General features: G+C 43.7%; 1 protein-coding gene across 2 annotated transcripts in view; it reads right to left on the reverse strand.

Moving 5' to 3' along the window:
• Positions 1–2,634: 2,634 nt before the first annotated feature.
• large1 (LARGE xylosyl- and glucuronyltransferase 1) overlaps positions 2,635–13,723 on the reverse strand; it is a 270,232-nt gene continuing 259,143 nt past the window's right edge. Inside the window, exons 12-15 of one of the 2 annotated variants that reach the window (XM_056276025.1) lie at positions 6,678–6,956; positions 6,287–6,433; positions 3,991–4,186; positions 2,635–2,963 (exon numbers count right to left, since the gene is read on the reverse strand). In XM_056276025.1, coding sequence (XP_056132000.1) covers positions 2,766–2,963; positions 3,991–4,186; positions 6,287–6,433; positions 6,678–6,956 — 820 coding nt within the window. In that variant the 3' untranslated portion in view covers positions 2,635–2,765. The remainder of the gene's footprint in view (positions 2,964–3,990; positions 4,187–6,286; positions 6,434–6,677; positions 6,957–13,723) is intronic. The other variant, XM_056276026.1, reaches the window with a different exon arrangement.

Here is a 13,723-nt window from a genome sequence, read left to right on the forward strand (position 1 = left end):
TCTCTACTGGGGACAGTTTGACACCAGGAAGCAGACAAACTGGGCACTTCACCCTCTTTGTTCTAATTCCATTTGGAATTAGGTCCTTCAGTATGTCATTCCACTTTATCTAAAGAGGACAGTGTTACACCACAATCCTACAGTTATGTTTAATGGTCAGGCGCATTAGGTACGTCATGTCTTGTGTCGGAATCTCAAGATAAAGGCACAAAAAAAAACATACGCGCTTTCACTCATTTTGTTTTATTTAGGTAGCAGCATGTTGCTCAGCATTGTCCTAATTTCATATCTCTTCAGTTTTTTCTTGAAATACATCACTTACAAAAGCTGCGTGTATGAATGTGCACACACACACAAAAATGCCACAGACAGCCACGCATTTGACATACATATAGGCCACAAGTGCCACCTCATTCATTCACACAAACACTTGCAGCTACGTCACACCCTTCTGTGACTAATCGGTATTTGGGGGTGACCACCCAGCATCTTCTAGCTCTTCTGATGGAGGCTTGCTGCTCCGAGCCTTCCTGGACAGTGTGAAAGACCATGATTAGGATGACCAGAGAGAGGCTCTCTGAACATCTGTCCCCTTCAGTATTTGTGGCTGTTTTGTACAGAAATGCTGTCCTAGAGTTATTCCTTTTCTGTATTCACAGATAACCCCGTCCACAAGGGGGAACAGTGCAGTTCAAATGAGTCATGTTCATCAGCATGACACCAGGATGTAAGCACATATCATAAATAATACTGACTGTTGGAAAGAAAAGTAGTCAATCAGAGGTGAACTGCTGCCTGCTGCAGGCAGAGGGAGCTCAGCAAACCAACAGGAGTTATAAGTGTGCTATTTTGTGTGTGTGTGTGTGTGTGTGTATATATATATATGTATATGTGTGTGTGTGTGTGTCTGTGTGTGAGTGTGTGTGTGTGTATTTGGACCACACTCGTAAAGGGACTATAAAAAGCACATTCCACCAACTGTTGTCAAACCTTTAGTCCAGTTTGCTGCTTCAGATGAAGCATCAAAACACACATCAGCTTAAGATAATGTTGTAATGTTTCAGATAATGTTGCAATGCTTCAGATAAAGTATTGAAACACACCTCAGGTTCAGATAATGTTGTAATGTTTCAGATAATGTAGCAATGCTTGAGATTAAGCATCAAAACATGCATCGGCTAAAGATAATGTTGTAATGCTTCAGATAAAGCATCAAAACACACATCAGCTAAAAATAATGTTGTAATGCTTCAGATAATGTTGTAATGCTTGAGATCAAGCATCAAAACATGAATCGGCTAAAGATAATGTTGTAATGCTTCAGATGAAGCATCAAAACATGCATCGGCTAAAGATAATGTTGTAATGCTTCAGATGAAGCATCAAAACACACATCAGCTTAAGATACTGTTGTAATGCTTCAGATGAAGCATCAAAACACACATCAGCTTAATATGATGTTGTAATGTTTCAGATAATGTTGTAATGCTTCAGATTAAGCATCAAAACACACATCAGCTTAAGATAATGTTGTCATGCTTCAGGTGAAGCATGAAAGCACACATCAACTTAAGATAATGTTGTCATGCTTCATCTGAAGCATGAAAGCACACATCTGCATAAGATAATGTTGTAATGCTTCAGATGAAGCATCAAAACCCACATCAGCTTAAGATAATGTTGTAATGCCTCAGATGAAGCATGAAAGCACACATCTGCTTAAGATAATGTTGTCATGCTTCAGATGAAGCATCAAAACACACATCAGCTTAACATAATGTTGTCATGTTTCAGATAATGCTGTAATGCTTCAGATGAAGCATTAAAACACACATCAGCACACACACTGACATGGAAATACCCTGAATATCAACTGCTTGAATTATTTACTTGGTTTTAAGATAGTGAGTTAAACAAGTAAAAGGATTTATTTTGATTAAAATCAGCTTTGAAATAAAGAGCAGAGCAGATGGCTGGCTGAATATTTCAGAACGTGTCACTCGTCAAAATGAGATGTTCAGAAGAGTGTGGACGTGTACTTGTGGTACTGCCACGTGGTTCTATCTCACAGCGTTGTTTTCACGCTGTTGTTTTTTGCCGTTCTGTGGCATTTAGAAAGATGTTCCAGTTTGCAGCGTGCAAACACAGCTTAAACCCACAACACCGTAAAAGTTCACTCTTGGTGCTTCCCAAGCACTAACAGCGGTCTTGAAGAAACGTACACACACACACTCGTTCTCCCACTCCCTGTGAACCTGCTGCACGGTCCAGTGCTGATAGTTCTTCCACTCCCACTCCCTGTGAACCTGCTGCACGGTCCAGTGCTGGTAGCTCTGCCACTCCCACTCCCTGTGAACCTGCTGCACGGTCCAGTGCTGGTAGCTCTGCCACTCCCACTCCCTGTGAACCTGCTGCACGGTCCAGTGCTGGTAGTTCGATATCAGAGTCCCTCTGGTGCAGATGCAGTGTGTTTCACACCCATCCAGGAATGATCCTTTCTTGGAACGAACATCTCTTCCAGTGTGTTGGGGTGAAGTTCAGAAAAAAAGAACCTAACCCCCCCCCCCCCCCACAAATACACACACACCCACCCCCCACCCCCCCGATCTACCCTAAGAGTTATCCAATAGTCTGAGGAACTCCAATATCACGCCGCCAGTCTGAAATATTTCACTTGGGCAAATGAGCACCGTCCGTTTCCTGAGGTCCTCCTTCCTCCCGGGTCAGTAGCTGACGCCCAGGGGAGTGAGGCCCTGCAGCGGTGGCTAGCTGTTGTTCTCTGCCGTCATGTATTTCAGTGCAGCGAAGCCGTAGCGCCGCGACATGTTCATCTGGAACTCCTCCTTCAGGGTCTTGAGGCAAACTCGGTACTGCTTGTTGGAACGGAACTTGGTGATGTCAAAGCTGGGCGCGTGCGGCATGTGGATCATGTAGGCGTTGGGGAGGACCACAAACTCATACTCCTGAAAGAGAGGAAATCGAGGAACTTACTTCCTGCAGTCTAAGCCACCCTTTGCCAGTTTTACTTTGTATCCTTTCTGACTTCAGTTTAAGGCACGGTTAATCATATTAATATTATAAAATAAATATTGTCAACAATTGCTGTCATCCACACAGATTAATGATAGTGTTAGAAAATATATTAAGCATGATACTTACCAGTTTTACTAAGCGCATTAGCACTCATACACTACTTTTACAGGTCATTGGAAATGAATCAACAGAAAATGGTATTTAATTACTTAGCGTGGCAGTTATACCAAGAGTGCAGTTGAAGATGTATTAATAAGGTGTGATAATTAAAAGACAGTGTGCATTAGTAATATAACAAAATGAGAAATAATTATAACCCATGCATTTATAGAAGAGTAGAGGTCAAATGAAGGAAAACAGCACAGCAGTAATTACAGATGGATATGTAGTGAGTCAATGTTTTTATTTATTTATCTATTTTGACCCCCCCCCCTTTGTCACCCGCCACTTCTTTTCACCTAACAGTGAGGAGTTTCACCAGGGGACGTAGTGCATGGGAGGATCACGCTATTCCCCTCAGTTCCCCCTTCCGCTGAACAGGCACCCCGACCGACCAGAGGAGGCGCTAGTGCAGTAATCAGGACACCCCCATCTGGCTTCCCACCCACAGATACGGCCAATTGTGTCTGTAGGGATGCCCGACCAAGCCAGAGGTAACACAGGGATTCAAACTGCCGATCCCCGTGTTGGTAGGCAACGGAATAGACCGCCACGCCACCCGTGAGTCAATGGTTTTACATTTTTTTCAGACCCCTTTAATATATTTAAGTCAGGCAAAACCTTAGCATTTTGATGTTATTGGGTATAAAGTCGAAGAGCTTCACAGCTGGAACGGAGGTCCTTTTGTTTGTTCAAAACTGATAGAATTACAACAGAATACAGAGTATTTAGGTAAAAAATACAATCAGGGAGTGCATGGAAAGATGAGAGGTGCAAAAGTGGAGGTGTGTTGGATACCTGGGCATCTAGCTCCATGATGTGAGCCACCTTGTTCCAGCCAAAGCCGACAAACCTGCGGTCGTACTCTGGACTGTCTCTTCGCACCATGACGTAGGGTTCAAAGTCAGCTTCCCACTGCACTCTATAGGGTGTGGTGGCTGTCCTCCACTTGGCAAAGTTAGTTGGTGCATGGCCCTTGGTCCACACGTGGTACCTAAGGGGACAGAAGAGAAGTGGTTTGGTAAACATGAGAGTTAATGTTTCCAGTTTCCACCTTCGTGAGATTGATAACTGCAGTTTATTCTTTAACTCTCGCTTCTCTATATTTTGCTCTAACCTCTTCATTTGTCCAACTGATTTCACTATTTTCTGTGCTTAGTTCACTTATCACTAGATTCTCTAGTTCTCTTTCTCAAACAACTCGTGTTAGTGGGCAGCTTTTCGTTCCTAGTCTGTTTACTAGCTTCGAGCTTAGCCTAGCTTAGCAGTTAGCGCTACTGCATTTGCAGTCAAAGCAGCTTCGTTAAAATGATGATGTGTGGTGACTGTTCCGTAGTTACAGAGGTTGCCTCTACTAGACACACAGGGTGACCAGACGTCCCGATTTGTCTGGGATTGTCCCCGTTTCAAGCTGGGTGTCCCGAGTCCCGACAAATATCTGTAAAATAGTAAAATGTCCCGGTTTTCAACATCCATCCCCATCATGTCTGGCGAGACAGACAAGCTTGTGAGTGCGTGCATATGCGTGTGCGTGTGCACGAACGTGCGGTACACTTTTTAGGGTCCCGGTTTGGGATTTTGAAAATCTAGTCACCCTACTACTAGAGAGATGTGTCCGTGGGTTAGAGCAGCTTCTTTCAGCTAGGATTATGTTGGATGTGATGGACTCCAGATAGTCTTAGCCCCGGGCCTGACAGCAGACCTGCTATTGTTAGCACTAGCTTAGCCTCGCTGGCAGATTCGGCGGAGTTTGTCTGTGTTTACTGGCGTGGGAAGACTTGCAAGAGCAAGCCACCGGTCGTGTGGCCTGCACGTCTGTCTGTCTTGGGAGAAGTATCCCTCCTCTTTTGCTCTCCCTGAGGTTTCTTCCTATTTCTCCTCCCCGTTAAAGGTTTTTTTTTTCAGGGAGTTGTTCCTTATCCGATGCGAGGGACTAAGGACAGGATGTTGTGTTGCTGCAAAGCCAACTGAGGCAAATTTGTAATTTGTGATAATGGGCTATACAAATAAAACTGATTAGATCTGACTATCGATGCTGATCCATCATGTGTATTTTTGGAAACATCCTTCACCGTATTCCATGAACTTTTAAAACTGCAAAATGTTTCACATACACATACGTAGGTGGTTAAACAACTGCAGGTGTTAAACAACCACCTCCTTTAGTAGCTGATGAGTGCATGGCACACGAAACAAGCTTGTACTGCTATGAATTAAAGTTTTTTTCCTACATCTATCTTAATATTCCACTCATTTGTTGAGCGCTCTTACCAACACCATTGATGGTTTCTGGGGGGAAAAAACCCCCGCTATATATATATATATATATGTATCCCCCCCCCCGCGGGAGATTGACAGGTGGATTGGTGCAGCATCAGCAGTAATGTGGACATTGTACCGGACCGTTGTGGTGAAGAGGGAGCTGAGCTGGAATGCAAAGCTCTCAGTTTACCAGTCAGTCTTCATTCCAACCCTCACCTATGATGATGAGCTTTGGGTGGTGACCAAAAGGGTGAGATCGCGGATACAAGCAGCTGAAATGAGTTTCCTCTGTAGGGTGTCTGGACTCAGCCTTAGAGATAGGGTGAGGAGCTCAGACATCTGGAGGGAGCTCAGAGTAGAACCGCTGCTCCTTCGTGTCGAAAGGAGCCAGGTGGTTTGGGCATCTGATTAGGATGCCTCCTGGGCGCCTTCCTTTGGAGATTTACTGGGCACAGCCAACCGGGAGGAGACCCCGGGGCAGACTCAGAACTCGCTGGAGGGACTACATGTCCAATCTGGCCTGAGAATGCCTTGGGATGCCTACTGTAGATGAGCTGGAGAATGTTGCTGGGAAGAGGGAGGTCTGGAGTGCCCTACTTAGCTTGCTGCCATCGCGACCTGACCCCGGAGAAGCCACACACACACACAGAGTATATATGATGCGTTTATATCAAAGGTCAGTTCATATTTATATGTTTTATGTGTTCTACAAACTAAAAAAACAGGTTGAATTTCTACTTTTTATACTGATTTTAGAAAATCAAATGATTTGCCAGGTAAAGTCCACATCGACTTGCTCCAACCAACACAGCAGTGTAAAGAGACAGTTCACCTGAAGGTGAATAGTGTTCCCATATCCAGCTGGGAGAGAAGCTCGGCTTTAGACTTGGGGTAGGACAAGCGATAGCGCAGCGTCTCAAAAGCTGGCACTACCAAAGCCTTCTTGGTGTTGGCCACGTCAAGCTGCACCACTGACTTCCTGTACAAAGACAAAAGTATTCAGCTAAGCTAAATGAGGTCAACCAACTTTTTGAAAACTGAGCATGTAAGTCAGGCTTATGTTGAGGTCATGTGAGATTTTAAAGTTTACCTTTAAAATTATTAACTGCAGTTTAACAGTCCAAGATGGCCTATTGAAATGCCAAGTATCACAGTTCCAAGGCTTCAGATAGAACTAAGTGCAGATCTCTACTGTTTTCCTCCAATATGCTTTATCATCTTACCTGAGGTACTCGAAGAGTCCGTACATGGGCAGGAAGTCAATGTCTGACAAAAACATGTACGGTGTTTTGACCTGCTGCATGGCCACATTGCGCAGCAGGTTGACCGGGTAGAATTGTCCTTCCTTGTAGACGATGTGGTAGCCAACGTTACCTCGGCTCATGAGCACCTCTGAGCCCTGAGCATAACGTAGGAACTGCTGTGCCTCAGCATCTGACAGGTAGAGAGCCAGACTGATGGGGCCCTCCCAGTGTTTACAGATGGCCTCTAACATCTGGAGCCTGATGAAATGGGGTGAGGGGAGCAAGAGAGAGAGAGAGAGAGAGAGAGAGAGAGAGAGAGAGAGAGAGAGAGATAATTAGAGGGGTTTGTAAAAACACATACATATAGGAGTGGGGATATCACAAATATCCATACAGCAAATGAGAGAGATTTTGATTTTTTTAAAAACCTTTATTAAAAAATAAATAAAACAAAAATCCAAAAATTTCCATAACAAAATGTAGTACTGTACAGTATAGTTAAAACCAAAACAATTTCCTCACCTACTTAAAAATGGTATTCAACATTAATTCATCACCTGCCACAGAACATATTGCATCATTATAGCACCACTTCTGATAAAATCACCCATGTTACTCATTCCTTTAAAGAATCTAAAATCAACCCAGACTCCGGCTTTCACCAATGAGATGAAAACAGGAGGTACTTCCTGCCCTGTCCTGTCCTGTCCTGTTCTCCACTCTGTTCTTCCTGCTACTGTAGATGAAAACAGGAAGTAGTTCCTGCCCTGTTCTGTTCTCCACTCTGTTCTTCCTGCTACTGTAGATGACAACAGGGAGTACTTCCTGCCCTGTCCTGTTCTCTACTCTGTTCTTCCTGCTACTGTAGATGAAAACAGGAAGTACCTCCTGCCCTGTCCTGTTCTGTTCTCTACTCTGTTCCTCTTGCTACTGTAGATGAAAACAGGGAGTACTTCCTGCCCTGTCCTGTTCCCTACTCTGTTCTTCCTGCTACTGTAGATGAAAACAGGAAGTAACTCCTGTCCTGTCCTGTTCTGTTCTCCACTCTGTTCCTCTTGCTACTGTAGATGAAAACAGGGAGTACTTCCTGCCCTGTCCTGTTCTCTACTCTGTTCTTCCTGCTACTGTAGATGAAAACAGGTAGTACCTGCTGTCCTGTCCTGTCCTGTTCTGTTCTCCACTCTGTTCCTCTTGCTACTGTAGATGAAAACGGGGCGTACTTCCTGCCCTGTCCTGTTCTCCACTCTGTTCTTCCTGCTACTGTAGATGAAAACAGGAAGTAGTTCCTGCCCTGTTCTGTTCTCCACTCTGTTCTTCCTGCTACTGTAGATGACAACAGGGAGTACTTCCTGCCCTGTCCTGTTCTCTACTCTGTTCTTCCTGCTACTGTAGATGAAAACAGGAAGTACCTCCTGCCCTGTCCTGTTCTGTTCTCTACTCTGTTCCTCTTGCTACTGTAGATGAAAACAGGGAGTACTTCCTGCCCTGTCCTGTTCCCTACTCTGTTCTTCCTGCTACTGTAGATGAAAACAGGAAGTAACTCCTGTCCTGTCCTGTTCTGTTCTCCACTCTGTTCCTCTTGCTACTGTAGATGAAAACAGGGAGTACTTCCTGCCCTGTCCTGTTCTCCACTCTGTTCTTCCTGCTACTGTAGATGAAAACAGGTAGTACCTCCTGTCCTGTCCTGTCCTGTTCTGTTCTCCACTCTGTTCCTCTTGCTACTGTAGATGAAAACGGGGCGTACTTCCTGCCCTGTCCTGTTCTCCACTCTGTTCTTCCTGCTACTGTAGATGAAAACAGGAAGTAGTTCCTGCCCTGTTCTGTTCTCCACTCTGTTCTTCCTGCTACTGTAGATGACAACAGGGAGTACTTCCTGCCCTGTCCTGTTCTCTACTCTGTTCTTCCTGCTACTGTAGATGAAAACAGGAAGTACCTCCTGCCCTGTCCTGTTCTGTTCTCTACTCTGTTCCTCTTGCTACTGTAGATGAAAACAGGGAGTACTTCCTGCCCTGTCCTGTTCCCTACTCTATTCTTCCTGCTACTGTAGATGAAAACAGGAAGTAACTCCTGTCCTGTCCTGTTCTCCACTCTGTTCCTCTTGCTACTGTAGATGAAAACAGGGAGTACTTCCTGCCCTGTCCTGTTCTCTACTCTGTTCTTCCTGCTACTGTAGATGAAAACAGGTAGTACCTCCTGTCCTGTCCTGTCCTGTCCTGTTCTCCACTCTGTTCCTCTTGCTACTGTAGATGAAAACGGGGCGTACTTCCTGCCCTGTCCTGTTCTCCACTCTGTTCTTCCTGCTACTGTAGATGAAAACAGGAAGTACCTCCTGTCCTGCCCTGTTCTGTTATCCACTCTGTTCCTCTTGCTACTGTAGATGAAAACAGGGAGTACTTCCTGCCCTGTCCTGTTCTGTACTCTGTTCTTCCTGCTACTGTAGATGGCCAGTTTGGCCTCCCCTACTACCAGATTTAGTAGTTGCCGCTTAGAGGTGTCAGACATTTTTCTAGCCAACTCCAAAAATGAAGACAGTCTTAGACCACCTCTCACCAAACCATCTAAAAACACTCTTCGGTGCATTAAAAAGGCTGCAGAGTATTTTGCATCTGTAAAAACAATGAAAAAGTTTCTACTCTCCCACAAAATGGACATTTACTTGAAACTGTGGGGTTGATCACAGACATAAAACTATTCACTGCATTGCACCGTGTAGAGTCTTCCACTGTAAATCACCAGTCCTTTTCTTTAGGGTTGGTTTATATAAAACCCTCCATACTGGTTTCATCCCACTGCCCACATCTAGTTCTTGTCTCCACACTGTGTCAACTCTTCCACCCAGTTTACATTTGTTCAGAGCTTCCACACAACACATATACATGTTTCCTTTAACTGTGTACAACCCCACATAGTATTTGTAATCCATTATGTTTAATAGGGATCCTGAGAATCCATCCAGATTTGGAAAAAAGCCCAGCTCTGGAAATGGATCATTTTCATCAGGATTGTCCCCACCACCACTGTACTCCTGCAGCATCATTAACTCCTCGTCCATCAGTCTCTCAATCCACATATTTAAAATGTTCCTGGTCTACCCAAGAAGAGAAGCCACAGCCTGGGTATCGGTCAGTCCAGGACCAGCTATACATCCACTATTCTCCTCGGAGTGACTGCTCCACTGGTGCATAGCATGCTGGTGAGACCCGGTGTTGTGCTGTCCTGAACATCCATTCTGGCCTCACTAATGAGAGCCTCTTCCAGTAGTCCGTGCAAAGAGCTTGTAGGCTTCAGTCTCTTCCATTTGAATAAATTCTGTCTTGAAAAGTGCTTGATAAAAAGGAAGTAATTCACATAGTTTAAAAAAAAATCTGTTAAAAACAATGCAGCGTCTAAACCCAGACCAGCTGTCCTCCTCAATATGCTGCTTGTCACATCTCTCCAAACAACATCTTTTAGACCTGTAAGAGATCTGTACAATCTGTATTCTGCTTTCTGTATGTATTAGACCCCCCCCCCCTTTTTGGTAAGAACAACGCACTTTGGGGAACCCATTGTAACTTGCCCCAGAAAAAAAATCCCCTAATATGGCTTGTATTTTTTGTGTTAAGCCTTTAGGTGGCTCCAGACAGGCCGACCTATGCCACAGAGCAGAAGAAATCAGGTTTTTTGTATGTTTGTTCGTTTGTTTTTTTCGTTTCTCTTTTACTTCATAGAGGAAAAAAACCAAACAAAATATAACATACATATTTTAAACCAACAGGGAATCGAACTCTACAGAATCAAAGATGACAAGAATCAAAAATCAAAACACAGATACACAAGACAGCAAAGAGTGAGGCAACCTGCAGGCTTTGGCATGGCCCCCAGCCTACAGACCCCCCACCAATTCAAAGAAACCAAACAAATAATACACATATACCATACACACTGCACCATTCAACCAAAACCCAACACTGTCCTCCCCCCTTCCCAATTACAAGAAAAGTGCTCCCCTCCACAAATCTACTAACAAACTCTTATTCCCTAACATAAATATACAACATATTAACATCTCTTTCCATTATACTTTTAAAAATATTCCACACCTCATCTTTCCTCTTTTGATAATCACATCAATCAGCAATCAGCGATTGATCAGTGAAAAGTGATTAGGTTGCTAATGACTAGTGCCCTGCCTCTAAAGGATATTTGTGTCTTCAGCCATTTACATTTATCTAACCTTCCTTCTATTCTCTACCACACCCTCCGAGTTCTTTTTTAATTTTCCCCTTTTTCTCCCCAGTTGTACTTGGCCAATTACCCCACTCTTCTGAGCCATCCTGGTCGCTGCTGCTCCCCCTCTGCTGATCCGGCGAGGGCTGCAGACTACCACATGCCTCCTCTGATACATGTGGAATCACCAGCCACTTCTTTACACCTGACAGTGAGGAGTTTCACCAGGAGGATGTAGCGCGTGGGAGGATCACACTATTCCCCCCAGTTCCCCCTCCCCCCTAAACAGGCACCCCGACCGACCAGAGGAGGTGCTAGTGCAGTGACCAGGACACATACCCACATCTGGCTTCCCATCCGCAGACACGGCCAACTGTGTCTGTAGGGACACCCGACCAAGCTGGAAATAACATGAGGATTCGAACCGGCGATCCCCGTGTTGGTAGACAATGGAATAGATTGCTACGCTACCCGGAAACCTTCCAGTTCTTCTGGACTATGGTCTCATTGCCAAGGTACACTCCAAGATATCTGAAACCACCCTTATTCCATATCAACCCTCCTGGAAGACTGGGTAAACTGGGTAGACCCCCCCCCCTTCCACACCCCACTGCCAGTGCTTCACTCTTTCCAGTTGACATGGAAAGAGTGAAGACCAGAAAGACCACTGCTTGGCATCCTGCGCATCATATTCTTCATAAATTTTATAATTCCATTATAGTTATGTTATCCTCTTTCAATACTGTATTCTGTAAATTATGTACACAAACATCCATTGCACGTTGTCCATCTTGGGAGAGAGATCCCTCCTCTGTTGCTCCCCCTGAGGTTTCTTCCTATTGTTTTCTCCCCGTTAAAGGTTTTTTTTTAGGGAGTTGTTCCTTATCCGATGCAAGCGTCTAAGGACAGGATGTTGTGTTGCTGTAAAGCCACTTGAGGAAAATTTGTAATTTGTGATATTGGGCTATACAAATAAAATTGACTTGACTTGACCTTTGCAGCTGATATGGTTCCAAAATCTTTAATAATTCCCTCCGGTTTTTTTTATCTCTCCAGGTTTTTGACACAAAAAAAAGAAGACATCATCTGCATAAGCTGATAAAATATTTCTTTTGTTAAAATCCATTAAAAACAGACCTTCAAAGGACCCCCTTACTTTACATAACATGGGTTCAATAGAAAATGAATAGAACATCCCTGAGAGTGACCAGCCCTGTCTCGCCCCACTTCGCACTTTGAAATGGGCACTAAGACCTCCATTAATTTTCAGTGAACTCTCAATGGCCCGGTACAAAACCTTGATCATAGCTATAAGACCTGGGCTAAGACCAAAAATCTCCAAAGTATTCCAGATGTAAAGGTGCTAAACGAAAGCTTTTTACTGGTCTAGAGAAATGAGATCAGTTTCAAAGCCTAAAGAACTAGAGATTTCCAAGATATCTCGAATTAAGGACACATTATCCAGAATGGACCTACCAGGCACACAGTATATCTGATCTTGGTGAATTACTGAGTCCATCACCTCTCTCCGTCTGTTAGCCTGTGCTTTGGACAGAATTTTATAGTCCATACAGAGAGGAGACACAGAACGCCAGTTTTTGATCTCTTGTAGACCTCCTTTCTTTGGTAAAAGAGTTATTAATGCTCTCCTAACAGCTTAGCAACATGGCTTTAAAACTCATTAAAAATGTTAAAAGATCTTCACACATCTCCCTCCAGAACTATTTATAAAACTCTGCTGGAATCCCGTCAATGCCAGGGGCCTTTCCCCCTTCCATACCTTGTAAGGCTGTGAAAAGTTCTTGTAGCACCAGTGGTTCTCCCAGCCCAGCATTAAGTTCTTCAGGGACTTTGGGCAAGTTTTCACAGAAGTATCCAAACAGTTCTTTGTTTTCTCTATACTCACTGCTGTAAAGCTCAGAGTAAAAACACAATGCTTGCCTCCGTATCTCATTAGAGTCGCCGAGTTCCTGTCCTGTAACAGAGTGCAAAGCATGAATAAACTTGCTTTGCCCGTTCCTTTTCTCTAAGCCAACAAAGAACTTGGATGGTACATCCAGCAGCGCTACGCTCCGAAAACGTGACCGGACCAGCGCCCCCTGAGCCTTAGTGCCTAGTAGGTCCATAAGAGCAAGTCTTTTAGACTTGAGATCTTCAATATGATTCCAATTTCCGGTGGATTCTTCTCTATAGTTCAACAATTTCAGTTTCTAGATCTCCCATAGATCTGACAATGTCTTGTGTGACATCTAGAGTGTACTGCTGACAGAGCTGTTTTATAATCTACTTTCCCACAATCCCACCAGTGTCTCAAAGATTTAAAATCTTGTTTTCTGCTCTTAAAACCTCTCTAAAAAAATTTAAATATATCTTTAAAATTATCATCGATCATAAAGCTGTGTTAAAATGCCAATATGCACCTTTAGGTTTTAAATTAGCGATTAAAACATTACAAGTGACCAGAAAGTGATCAGTAAAAATAACAGGTAACATTCTGCACCTTTTAAAAATGTTAAAATGATGTTTAAATCAATAAAACCAGTCTAACCTAGCCAGGGATATTAAATTGTCTCTACTGTGAGCCAAAGTACATCCGCCACCACGCATCTACTAAAATCATGTGTTTCCAGCAGTTGTCTCAGTGCACGCTGTCATGCACTATGAGGTTCTGATTGATTTCTGTTCATAAAATAATTTTCAGTACAATTAAAATTCCTAAAAATAATTAAAAAAACCCTCAACATTAACTTTATATTACTTAAAATGGTGCTTAAAACTTGTAAAAAGTGTACTCTGTCAGGTCCTATAGTAGGTCA

The sequence above is a fragment of the Lampris incognitus genome, chromosome 3 (assembly GCF_029633865.1).
Source record: "Lampris incognitus isolate fLamInc1 chromosome 3, fLamInc1.hap2, whole genome shotgun sequence".
In the NCBI taxonomy this organism is placed as follows: Eukaryota; Metazoa; Chordata; class Actinopteri; order Lampriformes; family Lampridae; genus Lampris; species Lampris incognitus.